Source organism: Cyanistes caeruleus, chromosome 1 (assembly GCF_971803275.1).
Source record: "Cyanistes caeruleus chromosome 1, bCyaCae1.hap1.1, whole genome shotgun sequence".
In the NCBI taxonomy this organism is placed as follows: Eukaryota; Metazoa; Chordata; class Aves; order Passeriformes; family Paridae; genus Cyanistes; species Cyanistes caeruleus.
Window position 1 is genome coordinate 86739351 of NC_141701.1, and position 20574 is coordinate 86759924.

Sequence of the window (20574 nt, forward strand, 5' to 3'; positions counted from 1 at the left end):
TCTTCTTTCATCACACTTCAAGCTGTGTCTGTGTGAATCATTTCATGTCCGACAGTGACAAGAAATCTCCTAAAACATGAAGATCCAAAGTTTTCCAAAGAACAACTTTCACCCAGAGTCAGAACTCAACTCAACATCCCATCCCTAGTGCTGGGGGACATCTCATATTCCAGCACCTCTGTTGGCTACAGCCTGCCCTGCCCCAGAGTGGCTGAGGAGGACGGGTGACAGCAGAGGTAGCAATACTTCCCACTAAGGCAGAATTACTGCCTGACAAAACCATCAAAACCTCAATAACCCTGGAATCATTCCTGTCCCAACTCTGCTGTGAAAACAGGGAAAGGCCGTGGACGCTGTACATTATGAAGAGCTCCGGTGATTCTGGTGTGTGTATCCTGAACTGGACCTCTGACTATCTACTTGAACTCAGATATCCCTCTGACTATAAATGGGAATTTGGTGTCACCTAAATAAGCCATATGGGATCAGCTCTAACATCTTTACTCTCTTAGCTTCTTTGATGTGTTTATAACTATCCCTCTGGAACTGGCTTGGGAAGACTGTGGAAAAAGGAGCAGTAAGCCTCTGATCTCAGGCCAGAAGCCAATGATTTATAGAAGCCTGAGGAGAGCATATGGGCAGGTGCGTGGGTGCCCACACATGCACATGTGTGGAAAGGCGATATTAGCCTGGGGGACTGGAATTTATGGTCGTTCCAGAAGTGCATCAATGAATAAAACGTTCATAATAACATTTAGGGCTAGACCAATATATACAGATTTATGAAGCCATTTAAGGAAAACACAAATAGACATCAATTTATGAGGATGTGGGGAAATACATCATTAGAGTCAGGATGCACCATATAAACTCATCAACCCCTCAAGGATTTACAGCCACGTACTGGAAACTACTACTGAAATCAAGACTGAAGGCTGTATAAGCCCATCTCATCATACATCTGCTTTTCAGAGAAATCCCGGCCAGTGCAGCGGTGCCAGGGGAAACTTTGCAGCATTCACACCAAACTGGCTGTCCCAGGTGTGGGAACCATGCTCAGCCAGGCTAAACCTTGCATTGTGGAAAACAAAGAGGAGCACAAAGTATCTCCATCACTACAAAGACAGGAGTCAGGACAGATCAAGGTGGATGAAGGAGTCCATTGGCTCCTGTGGGTTCACTGAGGCTCCAAATCCAAGTGGGATTAATCCCACTGTGGGGAACAAGATGGAAGCACAGCATCAGCACTTCTCTTGTGGCTTTTACACTGCAACCCCAGACCAATAAAACGAGTATCATCCAAGTGGTGATGCTTACCTTTCCTCTTGTAAAAACCAGGAAGTAGAAAGAAATAAAGGAAATATGTGGTGACTGAGCAGCTCTCAAACCATATGTAATGTGGCAGGGCTGAGGTCCAGCACAAGAACTGGAATTACATCTAATTACTCTTTATAAGTGGATATTTTTCCATGTGTATTTTTTGGCACATTCATTGTGTTCCATACTTTGGCAGGCAACTATGGTCCTAATTTAATGAAGGATTATGTGCAAAACTGAATTATAATAATTTGCATGTTAGCATTTCAGTCAATTTCACCAGGGATGACTCTACAGAAAACAGTCTGTTAAAGTAAGAATGACTTGAGTCATAAAGAACTATCACAGAAAAATATCTGTAAAAGTGACTTTCTGACAGTGATTGAAGTGAATTATTTATATATTCACATATATATATATATCTACATATACACAAATATATTATATATATATTTACATATACATATTTTTGATTATGAAATTTAACCCATGAATTTTGTGAAAATGGTGTTTAAATGGACTGTGGATTCAAAAGGATTGTAATTAAAGATTGTTCTCTGAGTGTTTCAGATCTAGTTTCACATGACAGAAGAAGTATTTGTCCCAGGTACCCTTGATTCATTATCAATTAAAAGGATTAAGCAGTCTCTACTTGCTTTACTTGCTTCATTAATCATCCTTTTAATGATGCAAAGGAAGAAAAAATAGGAGTGAAAAAAAAAAGTGAAAGGAAAGTAAATTTTAGGGAATAACGGAAATAGAATAGTTCTGCGCACACCCACAGAATCAATCCATCACAATTGTCACATTTTTCAGGATCAAAATTAGTCTTTAATGGATAAAAATTCTGTGATGGATTAATGTCAACTCTGGGAACTTTCTCAGAGCTGGGAACTAATAACTTCTGAATAGTTTCATAGGCACTGTTGTATAAACAGCCCCCACTGCAGGCACAGCCCTGCAAAAGGAGACTTCAAGTTTTCCCAGCTCCAACTGTATTCTCTGGGAACCAAGGCCAGCCATCCTTATGGAGTAACTTTGTACCTTATGAGAATAGAACCTTGAACCACACAAAATATTCTGCAGTTCAGGACAGCCTGGTCCACATTGTTTGGGGAAACATCCATACTCTTGGAGATACTCAAAACCTATTCATAGGCAAAGACCCAGAGGTGCTGGAGAAGGTGGACCTGCTTTGACCACAGGCTAGAGATGAGAACTCCAGAGGCCACTCCAACCTAGGTTATTCTATTCAACAGTCCTGCTGCACCATTTGAAATCTACTGCTCAGGAGCACAGAGTGCTCCTTGTAAAGGTCATCTTACAGCAGCCTGCCAATATTTCTGTGTGTCCATCACTTTAATCTCCCAAACTCAGCACATTCCTAGGAGGCATACTCCTTTCAGCACAAAAAGGAGCTCAAGCTGCCCCTGCTGCAGGGCTGCTGTCTGAGACACTCCCTAGGGATAGCTTCTGCCTGACAGATTCACCTTCCCTGCCTTCAGTGCTCTTAAAGTCAGAGTCTGGTCTATGAGTGAGTGTCAGAGGAAGAAAAAAGAAAAAAGAAGAGAGTTCATCCCACTTTAAGACAGCAGGGTTAAACTCTTCTTGGAAGTGCCTGCTTCTCTCCATTGCCCACAGGCAGCCTGGGCAAGAGCTTTTGGACTGGGTTCTGCTGTTCAGGCAGTACGAGAGATGAGAACCAGCTCTTCAGGAAGAGAAACTAAAAAAAAAACTGGATGAAAATGGCCACATCTCCCTGTGACAAAAGGTTTGAGAGCACAGCACTGAGACATTCAGCAGCCAGTTGTCTTTCCTAAGTAAGAGAAATTTCCTTCCTCTTCTCAGCATTAAACATTGGCCTTGATACTAAAAGGAGAAGTAGCAAGAATCAAGTATTTAATTTCTGAATTTTTCTTCTCTGCTGTGGGCTGTTTTTGTTTTGCTTCCTGTTGCTAGCCTCTGAGAATCAAATATACAGCATTTTCACCACATGTTCACAAAGAGAAACATTTGCAAAGTGCTGAGTGTTGACCAGTTCCCAGAAGAGGAGCTTGAACACCTCCCAGTTGAATCTCTGTGAGCTAAAGTCCTTGCAACAAGAGGGCAGTGGTGGTCACAGAAGCAAAATAAAAACAGGGGAGGGCAACAGCATTGAACACTATCTTGTATCTGCAGCCAGTTGCCAGCCACCACACATGGACACTCATCCCATTTCACAGCAACAGTGAAGAAGAGGGAGGGGAATTCCACCACACACTCAGGGCTAGCTCCAAAGGAATCATTCAGAACTGTGTTTATTGCAGAGACTCCCCTGGCTCAGGCTTGTCTTAACCCCATTCCTGCCATGACTGAAGATGAGAGTATTGGATGGATGTGTTAGGAAAGAGCAACAGAGAAATAAATGAATGTGTTCTCTTAAGCAGATTGTGCAATGTCAAAAGAAGTGTTAATTTTCTTCTTCCAGTACAGAATATCTGATTAAAACAAATGCAAACTGCACCGAGTGCAATAAAAAACAAATGTTCCATTTTCCATGTCTTCTTGATACAGTTGTTTGTTTTAAACATATAAAGATTAAGGGAACAATCTTGAATTTAATTAAATCCCAAAAGAACTAATGATATTTATGCATATTACATTTTTAAAGGCACTTATGGCTGTTCAGCCAATCATTCACTGGACTGTCATAACATGCCTCCCAACCCTAATTTAAATTAGAAAGAAGAGACCCATGAAAAAAAAATGTGCAGACACTAACATTTTCACTGCACATATGTTTAAGAGATAAACGCCCATCGAGCTTTAGAAGGCAACAAATCTAATAAATGGCCACATCATCATAATTCAACAATCGAAAAGACTCAGTGTAACAAATTTCAGATCTGCACCTCACAGGGAAGTAAATTAAAACATCAATTATATCCTACTTTAAAGACTTTATGAGGGGAACATTGATGTCTTAACACAGAAACTCCCAGATCAATCTAAATGACGCTGGGTATTTCCCAGAGTTGTGCTGGAGGGATCAGAATTTGGTGGGGCCATCTTTGGAGCACAGCAGGAAACCCTTTTGCTTCTCTCCTTTTCTAGTGAGGTTATGCCCTTCCCTAGTCCCATGCCTTCAGTGACTCAACAGCTAACTTTGGACCTGGGTCTTTGATGAAGATTTCTCAGTGAGAGGAAAAGCTCTCTTTCTCTTCTGCCAATAAATCAAGAAAGTCTCTGATATTGTCCTGAGTAAGTCTCTCAGTACTGGTGAAGCCACACCTCAAATCCTGTGTTCACTTCTGGACCACTTACTACAACAAAGACATGGAGGTGCTGGAGAATGTCCAGAGAAGAGCAACAGAGCTGTTGAAGGGTCTGGAGCACAAGTCTCGTGAGGATCAGCTGAGGGAGCTGGGGACGTTTAGCCTGGAGAAAAGGCGGCTCAGGGGAGACCTTATCACTCTCTACAACTGCTTGAAAGGTGCTGTAGCAAGAAGGGGATTGGTCTCTTCTTCCAGGTGCAAGCAATAGAACAAGAGGAAATAGTCTGAAGTTGTACCAGGGGAGGTTTACACTGGATATTGGGAAAAATCTCTTCACTGAAAGGGTTGCCATGCATTGGAACAGGCTGTCTGGGGAAGTGGTGGAATCACCACCCCTACCTGGGTACATAATTTGGTAGTAAACATGGCAGTGCTAGGCTAACATGTATACTCAATGACCTCAGAGGTCATTTACAGCCTTAGTGATTCTATGCTTCTGTTTCTGGTCCAAAATTAGAGTCGTTGAACTTTATCTCTTGTTACTAAGTTATTTGCAAATGCAGGCTGAAAAGTTGCAAGATTCTTCTACCTGGTGTAACTTCACCTCTTTATGTAATCAATATTTTGCTATCTCAGATCATACAGTCACCTCTCCTGCCTCAAACAACAGACTCTTCCTCCCTACATCTCCTAAACACTAACAAAAGAGGTTTCCTGTTCCACCTACCTTTCAGCATTGCCATACAGCATTAACCAGATATAACTTTGAAAGCTCAAAAAGTACAGGTTCTTATGAAACAGAAATGCACAGATTTTGCTCCTTCTTCTCTCACATAAAATTCTGCTGGTTTTCTCAAGAAAGGATTCAAACCCTGTTTAGAAAAACATTTCCTTGCTGATGGTTAAGCCTGTTTTTATGGTTTATCAATCATAACAGGAAAAGACCCAGCCATTAAGTTCTGCTGTTTTCCTGTTTATGAGAGACAATTGCTTTGCTTATAAGACACAGCCTTTGCCAGGCACTCACCCATCAAAAACTCCAGCCAGAATTGGTCTGTCTCTGGCTTGTAGGGCCGGTTGAAGTCAATCTGGATTTGGAAAGCCTGTCCCCGACGCACTATCAGCTTGGGGTTGTAGTACTTGTCAGTGTGGTGCTCCTGCTTGTTGATCTCGTGAGGCTCCTTGAACATATAAATATCCACAACACGCAGGTAATCTGCAGAGACACGTAAATGAGCAGGAGGGGAAGGAGTCAGTGTGCTGAAATGTCATTATTGGTATCAACATCATTAGAGTCCCTGCCCTCCCCTTCTCCAGGGAAGGAACATCATGCTAGAGGAACATGCTGGATCTGTCTGGGGCTTACGTGCTCCTGGCTAAGAAAAGACTTATGGACAGACACTTCTCTGTCCACTTGCCATTTTCACAGAGGCTAAAGGGCTTCTATTGTGTGGTGGGGGCAACCACAGAAAGAGCACTAGGTGTTGGAAGTTCAGTGACCCCAAGGAGAGTGTGAACCCATGTTTCCAATGGCATCGGCTTTCTGCAAGTCTGGGTCTTGCTATCACAGGTTTACCAGAGCAATCTGTGGGACTTTGATGTTTGGGGCTTCTTGTCTCCCTTCTAGCAGCCCCCCATTTGTAAAATGCAAATTCAGAGGGGCTTTGTGACACTTAAATATGTTATTTTTCAAAATGCTACCAGTATTGAGAGCTGAAGAGCCTGAGAGGCAGTTAATGATCTTGCATTCAGCTGAGAGTTTGGATTGCCTGTGTTAGATAAGGTTTGGGTGTACTGCATGTGTTATGTCTCAGCTTCTCAGTACACCTCCACTGCTATTAGTGTCTTCTCATGAAAACTAAATATATCATCACAGCATATAATTACAGCATAGAGTTACAGGCAAGCAGTTACAGGCAAGCAGTAGGTATCTATAACATGCACAGGCAAAGCTTTGCTCCATTCAAATTCAGGCTGTCTAAAGGTTTATAGCAAACTAGAAGTTGTTTGTTCAGCAAATGACCAGTGTGGGGTGGCAGTGGGATAGCCACAGGCACTTGCAGTCACCATAAGCTACATGACTGTACCCACGCCATGAACCTGCACAATAGGAGTCTTCTCACACTGTGAGAAACCACATGAAAATGAACTGGACATTGTTCTTTTGCCTACAAGCTTAGGCAAATAATCATGAAACTTCTGCCAGGAGGAGCAGGACCATTACTGCTTACCACCAGGAAAGAGACAGCAGGGTAAAGCTAGGTTTGCAGCTCTCAGCTTGTCCTTCCAGGTGCTGACAGTTAGAAACAAGCTAATTCCTGAATTTTATACTTAGAGTGACAGAGCCAAACTCATGCCTGGCAAAAAGAGCTGCACATTTACAGCAGCTGGTGGAGCTGTGCGTACTTGTGATGGTGGCTAATTTGGCCTTCTACTAACCACACTGTGGGCAAGAATGATGTGCTCAGTGAGTGAGTTGGACATTCAAGTCACTGAGGGCTGAATGTGGCCCCTTTCACAGAAGCTCAGCACAATTGTTTAATTTGTCAGTTCTGGACAAGCAGCAGAGCACTGTAGGCAGCACCTTCCATGGATGGGAAGCATGGTGTTTCTCCTGCTCCAGCTGGGCTCTGGGCAACAGCTAATGGGAGACAGGGGAGTAAGTGCAATGGGAGTAGGTCCCACTCCTGCTTGCATCATCCCTCAGGTCCTTATCTGTGTCCTCTAGGAAACAGAAGGAAAAGAATATGCCTGAGGACACAGCATGATGAGGAACCTTTCATGGAAAAGCCCCGAATAGCTGAACCCAAAATCATCTGCCTCCTGCTAACCCTAACTTGCAGAAAGGCTAGAATACTCTGTTCAATCCTGAGTCAGGCTTAAAATCCCATGACAATGTTATTGTTATTCTCTGCTTAATTCACCAGCCTTCTGGAATAACTACTGTAAAAACCCACTGACTTTAGCACTGCTGAAGTTACAGAAATGTCTGTACGAAACATTTTCCTCAGAAATCAATCTCATTGCCCCTCTGTGAAGTAGGGCATGTCTCCACCTCCCTCATTGCAAAACTTACCAATGCTCTCTCAAAAATGCTGACAAAACTCACAATTAAATTACACGAGACAGGAATCTTCTGTACAGGGATAAAGCAGGGACAGGGGAGAATATCTCCCCTTATAGCTTTCAAACCCATCTGGCCTAAAAGCACTACATGTAAAAGCTGTGTATTTTGGGGTTCTGTGAGGAGTGAAGCTATCAATAAGAAACTGGCTCAGCTTCTCCCTCATTCCAAGGAGGCATAAAAACAGAGCTGAGGGTTTGTTTTATTTTCATCTCCTCTTTTGCAATAAAAAGCAATAGTGACCCCATCCTTCCTCTGCATGTTAGTCCCTTTAAGGAACTGCAAAGCCAATCCACCCTGGGCTTTCAGATCAGCATTTGCTTTATTTTATCACAGGACTTTGCATGGCTCCTGTCATAACACAGCCATACGCATCTGCAAAAAACATATTTCATTTTTGGTCTCAGTCTTAAAATGTACGTTAAGCTTGCCAGATGAAGATAACCTAGAGCTGAGCCTGTGCTAATTACAGTAATGGTAATTACAAAGAGCAAAACATGTGCAGGATAAAGGTATGTGACCAGCATCAGGATGTGATCCAAAGGAAAGCTCCAGGTGATGCTCATCTGTGAGGGACAGGTGGCCAATCGAGACCTCCTTTGAAGTCAGGTCCACTGGAGGGTTTGCCTGTAGCCTGTTGTTCAGTGCAAGCAGCTTTGCTGCACGAGAGGCAACAGTGTGATGCCTTCTTGAAGCTTGTGTAATGTTAAGCTCACAGGGAAATAAATGAGCACAAGGTTGAGCAGTTTTTCAAATAAAAAGAGTAGCCTTCAAACACCAGGTTTCCTCAGTCAACCAGAGAGGGAGGGCTTTGAATTACTACCAAAAATAGCGTGAGTTTCCAAATGAAGTGCCCATCACTCCGCTAGCAGGGGAAGCACAAATGCCTGGCGAGTCACCGGACTCTGCAAAGGAGGGTGGGATGACAGGGCTGTGTCCTCCCACCGAGCCCACTCACGACACACTGTGCTGAGATGAGCTGGCCAGGACGAGCAGGGGGGAGGAGGACACGGCACAGGGATGTTCCAGGGACACAAGCTTCTTGCTGCAGAAGCGCTCCGTCCCCCTCTCCTCCCGCAGGCGAGCCGGCTCCAGCAGCGGGCAGCCCACTGGCCGGGCTGGGGACGCAGCCGGCCCTGGCAGCAGCCCTGCTCGCCCCGGCTGTGATTCAGAGGAGTAGAAGTGGGTGTCAGCAGAGAGCTAGGCAAGCACAGGGTCTTACCTCATCCGAGAGTAGTAGCTAAAATAGGTCAAATGAATCACACCCTAAAAATGCCTGTTTCTCTCTGTTGGCTGTCAAGGGAAACGAGGGTGACTAGCTCAGCTGTAGACTCCTACACTGCACAGATCAAGGGCAGAATTCAGTTAAATTTAGGCATCTAAATGATGTGAGCCTGGTATGTAACTTATTATGGGCAGTTGATGGCTGGTTGCTGCAGTCAGTGGAGTGGAGAGAAGGGTCCAGACCACCATGGAACTGATTTCCAGTGATTCTCCAGACAACCTGTGCATCCACCTCCACTCACTGGATGGCTCTGTGCTGACTACAACCTGACACAGGTGAAGACTTAGGTGTTTAGATGTTTATATCAGATGTCCAAAGGCTAGAAAACACCTCCGTTGTAACAGCAGAGATAAAAGCATTTGCATGCATTTTTTCAGTGTGTTATGGAAACAAAATATGGGAACCACTGAAGAAAAATCTGGACAGCCTAGAAGTGTAGGGGTGTGCAGGAGAAGGTAAAGGTGTCACAAGCAGCTCTCTGCCAGGATGTGCTCACAGCTCTAGAGCCTCATTGCACTGCACTGCTCCTGCACTGTCCATGGACAATCATTTTATCCCTCAAGCACAACCCTGAGAGTCCTCTGGAGCAAGATCAGCTCCTGAATGTCCCATCATTGCTCCATGGGGCAATAAACCTTTAATGTGGTCTGACAGGTGACTTAAGCATCCTACCCCAAACAATATATCCAGTGACCACACTTGTATCAGCTGGTACCACAGGCTTAGATCACAGCTGATGTGCACCAAAACAGGAACGCTGCTACAGTCCTTCAGGGACCCTTCAGGTCACCCCTCAGGTCACCCCTTGCATATTTTTGCTACAAGCATTGGAGAGAACTGCACAGCAGAGCTGATCCAGCTATAGAAAAAGTGGGGTTTTTGTATATATTTATTTTTCAGCCATACCAGTCCCATAGCCAGGTTTACCCAATGGCCACACAAACCTTAAGGACATGTTGGGCCCCTGCCTCAACTCACTTGACCCGACATTCTTAAGTTTCCACTGCATTTCTGAAAAGCAGGAGGCTGCCACCCACAAGCACCACACTTCATTCAGAGCCTGATGTGAAACACATCAAAAAGCAACAGGAATCTTTCTCCTGGTACTGGTGGGCTTTAGCTACAGGCTGCATTCCTTCTAAGGTATCCCACACTCATACATCTCCAGTTTCTGTGAGCATATTGGGTTTGAAACAGTGTCTAGCTGTAACCTGCACAGCATTGCATTTGACAATTTAAACACACACACTTGCCCCAGAGCTACAGGGTTGTCAGAATAGGTTCAAGCACAATTTCTGCAGTCTTAACATGCTAGTTGGTTTGTTCAGGCATTTTTTTAAAAATAAATGCTTCTAAAAGAAATGTGTGTGTATTAAGATGGGGGTGGGGAGGGGAGGGTGATTAAGGCACATGATTAGGATTACAGAAATAATGCTTTGCAACTTGTCACTTAAAATCTCTTTGCCTGTTTCCCAATGTGTGAAATTCAGTAATTCTTGTCCACATTTATTTAGCACTCCTTCAACTCTGGATGAAAAGTCCCCTATGAGCATTAAGTAGTATTACATCCAGCTACCCTGAGCTGCCACATTCAACAAGTTCTGCTGTTCAATTAAAACAAACAAAAAATTTAACATCATTTCATTGATGAGTCATTCAGAAGTTAATCCTGTTTTCTTTTAAACCAGATCTTAGGTACTTTATATTTCAGGTTGACTCCAAAGAGCTGACACTGGGAACATACTTTGATTTGTCTATTCTCTACCATGATTTTATTTTGTTTCCCCAGCCAAATGATTAAAACATTTTTCACAGGAGAATAAATAATTATGTGGGTATTCCTTTTAGCCTCATTATTTTTTTGTGAGTGAGCTGAACATATATAGCAAAAGTTTTCCCTGCCAGACAACATTTTGCAGCAGTTGCACAGGCAGGTTAAGGCCATATAAATGAGATGGGCCTTTAAGAAAACAGACTCCTTCTGGCCCTTCACTCCAATGCTGCCACAGCCATGCCTGAAAACAGTAGGTTCTTAAAGTGACTGTGATTGTGATCAAGCTGCAAAAACCCATTCTTGCCTTTTTTTAACCAGTCCCACAGTTCAAGCTGATAACTGGTCACTCGGCTTCTTTAGTCCTCATTTTCCTTACCCATAACCCATGCTAACACTTCCATACACACAGGTGGTTTCAGTAAGTTTTGCCATGAGCAGCTAGAAAAACTGTCTGAATTGGAAAGATGTAAGGAAAAAGTGGTTTGGACTTAGTTCACAGACCTGTGCTAAGAGTATGGAAGATGCAAAAACAGATTTACAGCTTAATTTTACACTGTACCTCTAGGATTAAATCCTCTAGGTATCAATCCAAAAGCTTCCATCTCAGGAACCTCATTTTCTTCATCATTGGAGTAGTTTGGTGGGATGGCTCTTCTCCCATTCAGAGGAAGTTTATTCTCCTCGTTGATGCTCGTTGTTTCAGACATCCTGTACTAAAAACGTTGTAACAGCATGAAAGAAAGAGTGCAAGGAAAAAGCAAACATGAGCTAGCATGGCACGTGCAAGATGGGAAAAGCCAAAAGCAATGTGGGGTGCCAGCGAGCTACACATTTTTAGACTTACATAAATAAAACCTGAGAGGCAGAAAACATCAGTCTGATGATAAGTACAGCTCTCTAAGGATTAGAAGGCATTTTGTGTTCATCAAAACACATGAATAAGAGAAGAAGGAGGGGGTGGGAGAAGGAGAGGGATGTCTAACACAGAAGTATTTGCCTAGGAGAAGCAGGGCACTGAAAATATTGGGAAGTTTCAGGTAAAAGAACTGGAAAATCTTTCACTCTCTCATCCTCCATAAAAGCATTATTGAATTCAAAACAGCAAATTATATTTTCAGAAAGTGCATCACACACTACCTCTTCCTAATAAAAATGGCATTATAAGTCATACTGCAATCAAGCCAAATATTACAGCCTACAACAGTCTGTGGATGATAAGTGGAGAATTGTATTTTTGTCCCTATACACACAAACACCCAATATCTACAGGGCTAACTCCTGCACCCAGACAATCTGCTTTTGAGAAAAAAGAGGGGGAGGGGGGAAGAGAGAGGGGGGTAAAGGGGAAAAAAGGGAAAGAAAAAAGCACTTATCCACTTATTTCTCTCTCCCACTAATGTCCTTAAGGGAAATCTTAGATGTAGGCTGATCAGAGACTTCTTTTTGAGCTACTCAAAACTGCTTTCACATCTATTTCAGTGTAAGCATGTAGCAGTGAAAAAGCCATGCAACCCTTCTAAGAAAATATTAATGACTGAGAAGAAAACTTCCTCCCAAAGCCCCTGAAAACAGCAATTTAAAATGTAGCAATTATTTAATAGAAGTAAGCTCTAAAAGGAAGGGGTTTTTTTAGTTATCAAGGGTACCTTCTTTTCAAATATTCTTTTTTTTTTTTTTTCTTCTCCCTTGCAGAATTTCTGAAGTGCAATAGAAGCAATAGAAGCAGGGAAAAAGTTGAGGGCTTTTAAGTAGCCTCTGTATATCCTCCTCCTTCCTGTTGCAATAGGACAATGCTGAAAGGGTTGCCAAGCCCTCCCCACACCACCTCAGAGGATCTGCCACCACAGCTGGCATGTCTTTTCTTACCCCCTCCCTGCCTTTCTTACCCCAGCTCTTCTCACCAGGAGCATTTCAGAGTTTTTGTGCTAAGGAAACCACTTGGGCATTGAAGTTTCTGTTGTTTTTGAGACCAAGTAGGAGTGCTTATGGCACAAGAGAATATGAAATGGGAGACTGGAGGGGATTTTCTGAGGCAGATGGCCCAAAAAGCTATGCTTACCATGTTGCCAGTCTTTGATAGTGTGTCTGCCTCAGGAAGCCTGTGATGAAGCTTCAGATGCTGGTTTTCAAGAGTCCTCCCAGGCAGACACAGTGATGGTTCCCCTGCTTGGTCCTCACAGCAGTCCTTTTAGAGGACTGCAGGACACAGAACATGGAGAGCTCATTGGCAGCCCAGCTTTTTCTAGAGACCTTGTGCTGTCCAGGACAATGAAGGTGTTTTGCACCACACAGCTATATTTGTGTCAAATGACCTTCAGCTCTTGCCCATGATAAAGTGTGCATCACCTGACAGGTCTAGGGCTACACCTTGTGGGAGCTTTATAGCTTCATGTCAACTTTCTTTAGTTTCATCAAGCTCAAAGGTAACTAAAGGAGAATGTGTGACACCTCCTCTGTCAGACATAACTCCACAGGCCAGTGGAGCTGCATGGAGAAAAAGCAGTGGGCAGGGAAGAATTCAGGTCTGTGTTCTGCCAGCTGCTGAGGTAGAAACCACCTACTGAGAACTTGCATGGGCAGTGGTGAGAGCCCCTCTTATGCACATGGCACCCACCAAGGGCACTTGCCTCTGCTGCAGAGCAGATGAAGGAACAAGGAGACACATTGAAGACAACTCTAGTGTCTTCCAGGCAGCTATGACTTCCAGCCCCATAGCACCAGAGAAGTTTCAAACCTCCAACTGGCTAAACACCACTGAAATCAAGCCAGGGGGCAGAAAAGGAGAGAAGTGGGTCACATACCTGCAATGGGAAACAGCAAGTAAATCATCTGAAAGACAGGACCCCTATCCTACCTCCCTGGGGTTTTCCCAGCCACAGAAAGGTAGTTCCAGGACACATGCAGAGTGTGGGTCAGAGATCTGAGCTGGGCACCTGGGAGCAGCACGGATGCACCAGCATGGCATTGTAGGTGGGGTAAGGAGCTTGCTAGGGCTGATTGCCAAGGCACAGCATGGGGCTGCAGCAGTTTTAGGGGCAGCCTGGTTATCTGCACACAGGTATTGAACTATGCTTTCTCACAGCTGAAGGGTATGAGAAAACTGCTGAAGACTGTTTCTGGCTTGTAGCACAGAAAACCACCTGTCTGGGAGACTCCCCTTCTCCTGTCCTGCTCCACAAGGAGTGCAAGCACCCTGAGGGGACAGATCTGATCCCATCACATGCATCCTGAGGTGCAATTGCCATTGACTCACTTTTACACAGATGGGCCCTGTGGCAACCATCTGGAGGGCAAGCAGCACCCCTGGCACGCAGGAACACAATGAGCTTTCTGGGGGAGGAGGCTGGTTGCCAATTTTATTTTCTTTTTTTTTTTTTCCCTTTTTTTCCCCCCCGCTTGCATCCACATCTCTATGTGGTGTGTTGTGCTTTGTGCCTCTCTCTCCCACTTCCAGCCAGCACTTCAGTTCCCAAAATTGCAGCTGCTGCAATGATGTTACAAAAACTGATATAAATATTGCCTTGGTGCCATGCCTGCTGGAGGCCTGCAACACAAATAAGAAACACCGTCTCCCAAGGAAGTCATGTGCTTTCCCAAGTGGCTGCGGTGCTGTCAGAGCCAGGAGGAAAACTTTCCGTCAGAGCGAGGGCCGGAGCGAGCAGATGCAGCAGAACAGATCCCACTCCATCCATCGCGCCCCGACAGGCAGCGCTTGCAGATGTCTCCCCGCGCCCAGACACATCACCCGCGGGCTTTCGGCAGAAGCCACCGACCAAGCAGAAAGTGGGGAGGCCAAAATTTTTGGTGGCAGCGGCAGGAGTAGGACTTTGCATCCAGGGAGAGTAATGTTTTGCAGGCTGTGATTTATTTATTTCGTGGGGAGAGATGTAAATTCGTGCTTATGACAGCTCCAGATGGCAGGTATTTTCTCATTACCTTGACTTCTTAGCATTTGCTATCCCTTGCCTATTAGACTGTGCTGGCCTTAATTTAACTTCCGTGGATCCAAACTACTGACGTCAGGGCTGATGCAGGAGGGGTATGGAAAACACAAAACCCTGATTTTCCTGTAGGGCGTAATGTTTAATGAATGATGCACTGGGATGACCGGTGGAAGAATGCTCTCTTCTGCACAGCACCCTGTGGGGAGCTGTGAGCCCATATCCATTTCTCAGAGCAGCCTTCAGATGCTCTTGGCCTTTGCCAAAGACCTTTGCAGGCACAGGCACCCTTCCCACAGCAATAGCCTTTGGATGATGGACAGCCCATCCGCCCTAACCCCACAGAAAAGCCCTTACATGGCTGCAAAGCTTGCACCCTAAAGGGTTATCTAAAATGTACTTTCCTGTTGTTGCCAGAGCCAGGGTTGTTCTGTTCCAAGTCCTCTCATGCCAGATAAGAGTTTGTGGAGGGAGAAACACACAAGTCAGTAAAGCTTTACAGCCAGAGGAGAGGGTGTGCCAAGATCTGTCACAAGCAAACTGATCAACCAGGTGCTCACATAAATGTGTTGCTGTGCTGTGTGCCAGTGACTAGATGGGAGGGATGTTTTGCCTTCTGTAGCTACACCAAGCACACCTCAGGAGCAGCTGAGAATTGTAAAGCTCTCCAACAGGGTGGTTTCATTTCTTCTTCTTTTTTTAAACTATCACCCTCGTGCCATTTTCAGCATAGATGGATGTATGGATGCACTGGAACATTATATTACAGCATGTGCATAAGAGTACCTGCCAGGACATCATCCTCAAGAAACCAGACTCTCTCAGCTCAGGCCTTCTATACATAATAACACAACTGTGCCTCTCTCTTGTCATCTCACAGCTTTACTTAGGAACCTCCACTCTTTCTTAGACGTTCAGGTCTTGTCTTCCCCCTTCCTCTGCATCGGTACTTGTCTCCCAGGAATTCATGTTCCTCTTCCTGTGATGCTCTGTCTCACCAAGGCTGCAGGCAGAGTAGAGCAGATCCTAGAAGAAAAGAAATTAACTAATAAAAACTTATTTTTAAACAGAAGGAAATTTCAGAAATCTTCATTTGGTGTTCTTGTTGGCATATTTTGCTTTGGACTTTTTTAAAAAACAAGCCCAGTTAATATATCTGTCTGTGTGTAATAGCAGCTCTGGCTACCACACACGGAGAAATATATTTTAAGTTAATGCTGAAAACTCAGAAGGCCCAGCTCTGAAGTATGGTATGTGTACATGTCTGTATATGTGAAAGAGGGACAGAGGCAGAGAGAGATAAAATGGCAGCACTTCAGATGGTAGAACATTTGGAAGGGTATATAGGACCAGTGTTCAAAAGATATTGTAGCAAAAGTTTCTGTTGCAGGAATTAAAATACCATATACGTGTATATTCATACACATATTCTGCTAGGAAAACATGGCTTAGGAAATTTTACTCTTCTCTGGAAAATTGTTGTTCCAAACTGAAAGCCTAAATTCAAACTGTAGATCTTTACAAGCATCTACATCTGTGCTGGCCATCTTAGGCTCCCTTTATCCTCCGCACAGATCTAGTCTAGTGATTCATCTCCTCCTACAGCAGACATGTAAATAGGTCAGATGAATCATGGCCTAAAAGTGCCTGCTCCCTGTATTGACTGTAAAGGGAGCTTGGGGTGATGGGTTTTGCCATATGTGTCTACACTGCTGATGTCTGCAGTGAGGAGAGATATATCCTAGGCTAGGTATAGAAACAGAAAAACATTTTATTTTGGTTTTGAGGCCTGATTTTCAAGTGCTAAATTATTCTTTACTTTTATGGAAATACTGCTGCAAGTCACTATCAGTGATACACAGTGTATCATTCAATACATTTTGTTTTCTATCAGAATATGTGTCTGCCACTGCCAATTATATAAAATGTATTTCTTACAGTAAGTGTCAGATTACAGTAAAGTACATACAAGCTTGAGAAAACACATTAATCTTTTCATACTCATTTGTGAAGCTGGTCTGATTCTTCAAACAGAAATATAACCATACCATGTAGTAACTGCAACAAAATACAACAACAACAACAACAACAACAACAACAACAACAACAACAACAACAATAATAATAATAATAATAATAATAATTACTACTATTCTGAACATAGACCCCATGTTCCCACTCCTATTCTTATTCACATCTGCATCCAAAGAATTCTATTTGTTGGATACTAGGAGCTGCCCTAGTTTCTTATAGGAGGAGTAAGAGAGAAGCCAAGCAAGGGCAGAGACATCTGTCATAAGGGGCAATATTCACAGTCTCCAGCTAAATTTACTGGTTTATGTTTTGCTGAAGTTGAGGCCTTAAAATATGAAAGAACATCTCTCAGAAATGGGATTAGACAACTCTGCTAGCCAGCTGACCCAGAAGCTGATAAGGACACAAAGACTATGAACCTCAGATACTTATTTCAACCTCAAAGAAAAAGGGCAGGACATCCAAGCAAAGCCATAACTACCTAGAGACTTCCTGGAGTCTCTTAGACTAACTCCTAGAGAAGGAAAGCCCATTTTAGATAAAACATTTCTCTGAATATATTTTACTACAGGTGCCATAAGCCTGGGCCATGGAAAGTTTCCTCTCTAAAGCAATTGTTTCAGTCTTCTTAAGCCCACCTACCCGAATAAGCCCTTGGTTTGGGGATCAACCCTACTTGATCTGTCAGGCAATGAGACAGAGAAGAGATTGTAACTTGAAGAGCAGGGAAAACAGAGGGGAACAGAGTATGATTCCCATTCATAGACTATTTCCAGATATGCACTCCATTTGAAACAACCACTATATCCAGACACAAGCAGAATAAGCAATATATTCAGTCTGGTAGGACTTTGTCTATCATTTTTTCTATATACTCACAGGGCTGCTTGAATTTTTCCCAGTGCATCAGTCTCCTTATAGTGAAGGTTGATTCCACAGTACTGAAACTTTTTCAAGAAAATGACAATTGATTATGGTAATACAGTTAGCAAGAAGTTACCAAAACATGATTAGCTTTGATTTGCAAATTTGAGCTTTTAAGTTTAAAGCCAGCTGCAGTCCTCAGGTAGTGGGATGTCCATGGCAGAACAGGCTTGAAGATAACGTTAAAATTCCTGCAAAGACCCCACCTGACTTTAAGTAGCTGCAGCTTAGTTCTGAACCCTGGCTAGCTGCTGCAGAGCTGCAGTCCTCAGCTCCAGAGGGGCTCAGTTATCATGTACAGCATCAGATGAAAATGATGGTGTTGTGCCCAAACTACCATGGTTCCTGGACAGTATGGAATCATTTAGGACACATCAAAGGCAGAACCAACTAGCCAAGGAAAGCCCAAACCACCTACAAGCAAAAGTAAAGGGTGTGTACCCTGCATTTCTGAAGCACTTGCAGCAAAGACCTGGTACAAGACATTTGAGATGTCCCTACCTAAATCCAGTTGGACTAAGCAGGGTTTAGTAGGTCCAGGTCTACTTTGTGCACAGATTAATATCCTTGCTTTATTGCTCAGCTGAGAAGCATGTTCATGGAACACTGCATCTCAGCCAAGAAGATAGACCAGACCACAGCTCTTTTCTGTATCCAGGGGATGCTAATACACAACCCCAGCAATCCCAGCATGCTTAGTTCACAGTTGCTTCTAATTAATTTAGTAACATATGTGGACATGCAATATTTCAATCTCAATGTCTCAAATCTTTTCAACATTACTGACACACAGTGTTTCAAGTATGCTCAATTACAAGATTTCTGGGATTAAAAATCTCCTACATTTCATTACAAGATAAAACTTCCTGTTCCAGTTCAGAACAAAAATACATTTAAAAATGCCTGAATGTCTTGTAGAACAGCTTTTCTTCTTAATACAAACACAGATGTAGCGTGTAGGCCCATACACAACAAAATACTTATGCACATCTTAACTTCAGTCATGTAATTCCATCTTCAGGCATGTGCCTAAACCCTGTAATGGGCTGAACACAACCAAACCAAGGCTGTACAGAAACACTTAAACTGCCTGTTGATGTTGCATTTCTGCAACATGAAGTTGCAGTTTAACATGTTTCTACTGCAATTGCTTCTTGACCATCTCAAAGATGGTTGCCAGAGAGGGTTGTTGATTCATTTTCCAGTCCCAAGAATGACCTTTTCTCCATGTAAATGAGTTGAGTAATTGTTTATTCAAGAAAATGTGCAATCTTTTGAGAAATAGGTTCAAATGTGGATTGCAAAACATTGCAACTGGTTGGTTTGTTAATGGTGGATGTTCTGGAGGGAAAGGGAAATCAAAAGGATGAATCATTATCCAGATGAAGTTCAAAAGCAATTCAAAATTCATTTCGTAATCACAGATGTGTGCCAAATAAACCCATCCAGCACAAGCTGTAGGCTTCGATTTTTGTGAAATCTGCAAGTTCTTTTCTTTGCTATTCCCACTATAACCTTTGGAGTGTGGCTAAAAATAATAAATAAATTTAAAAGTTAGAAGAAATTATTACCTTCTAAATGCTCCATATACCTGTCTCTTTCCACAGTGTTGTGCTGCATCCACAAAAATTACTGCCAATGTGCACAGTGGAATGCAAATATTTTTCCCTTTGGGCTTGTAGTGAACTCATGGTTGGAATAAAGACAGAAGTTGGAGCATCAGGAGTGCAACTCCATGATGCACCCACAGCAAGGTCTTGGCCCCTCAGCTGAAGTGAAAACCCTGTGTTACAAATAACAGGCATGCATAGTATTTCTCTTACATGTCCAGACTCTATAAATCCTGTCAGGGCTGAACAAAGTCCAAGGTAAAACCAGTGGTCAACAGGTGCTTTCTCCATTTGAGGCTTATCCATCGTCTCCCACAGTTCCACCTCTGGTTGTGTGCCCCTAACAGATCAACCCTACAAAGTTGTAGTCATGCTGTTTAGGCTGTAAGCCTGCAAGAAGGAAAGTCAGGACCACACTCTGCAGGCAGATATCTTGTCTTTGATCCCTTGGTCTCTTTCTGGTCTCTGGCCCATCCCTCTCTCAGCTGTAATCTTCACAAATTTTTGCAGCTACCATAGGAATGGTATGATCTTTTACTCGTTTCCTTTCAAGCCCTTTTCTTCAACAGCCTTACACTGCTTTTGATTTGCTTTCGAGATATCAATGGTTGGTTACTGGAGGAGCATTTACTGCTTCACTAATAGATTGGAAACTCATCCAGAAAGCAGTAGTGCAAACAACACAGGAATTGATCTTTTATAGTAAATGATAATTTTTTTTTCAGAAAGACCCTTGGAATTCTTAATCTTCAGACTTGTAAAATATTATAGGTTGTTCAACTCATCCAAAAAGGCTGTAGTCAAGAAGTCTTCATCCAAGTCCATTGTTTGCCTGGGATTCCTCCTGAGACTCTGTAGTTCCTGTAACTTACACAAACAATTCCTTGGAGGGGTGAATGAAACATGGCATAAAAAGCATATTAAGAAACTGTAAGAAAAGTGGTGGTAAGGTTAGGTTGAAGTAGCAAATAAACTTTCCAGTAAGAGCATAAACATACTACAAAGACATCCACTGGAATACACAGATAGAAATGGGCTCTTTTAAAGTCCTGTCCCTTAAAATGGTCCACATCACCATCTTGCAGTCTGCTTTCCCACCTCTCCCTTGCAAGTCAGACAGCTAATCAATGAACAGAAAGAATATCATAACACCATTCTAGTCAAGGATAATGAGAATCAAGTAACTTGAACAAATGGGTTTAGAATGACCAATAAACTGAATTTCTTTACATTATACCACAATAAATTTTTACCAAGATCATGCATTCACTAAAAGCAAAGTTGATTTGTGGACCTCTGAAGGATAAATTT

General features: G+C 43.1%; 1 protein-coding gene and 1 long non-coding RNA gene across 7 annotated transcripts in view; both read right to left on the reverse strand.

Annotated features, from left to right (window-relative positions):
• F13A1 (coagulation factor XIII A chain) overlaps positions 1–13021 on the reverse strand; it is a 58400-nt gene extending 45379 nt beyond the window's left edge. Inside the window, exons 1-3 of one of the 3 annotated variants that reach the window (XM_023919971.2) lie at positions 12814–13021; positions 11314–11467; positions 5599–5787 (exon numbers count right to left, since the gene is read on the reverse strand). In XM_023919971.2, the coding sequence (XP_023775739.2) occupies positions 5599–5787; positions 11314–11467; positions 12814–12816 (346 nt within the window). In that variant the 5' untranslated portion in view covers positions 12817–13021. Of the gene's footprint in view, positions 1–5598; positions 5788–11313; positions 11468–12400; positions 12533–12813 lie in introns of those variants that run through there. The other 2 variants (XM_023919972.2, XM_086901113.1) reach the window with 2 other exon arrangements.
• Positions 13022–14081: 1060 nt separating this feature from the next.
• The window catches only part of LOC111924039 (uncharacterized), a 135685-nt gene continuing 129192 nt past the window's right edge, over positions 14082–20574 (reverse strand). For 2 of the 4 annotated variants that reach the window (XR_002861425.2, XR_015290214.1), the window contains 3 exons: positions 19225–20191; positions 17609–17676; positions 14082–15721 (listed from right to left, as the gene is read on the reverse strand). This is a non-coding gene — a long non-coding RNA (uncharacterized LOC111924039). The remainder of the gene's footprint in view (positions 15722–17608; positions 17677–19224; positions 20192–20574) is intronic. The other 2 variants (XR_015290215.1, XR_015290213.1) reach the window with 2 other exon arrangements.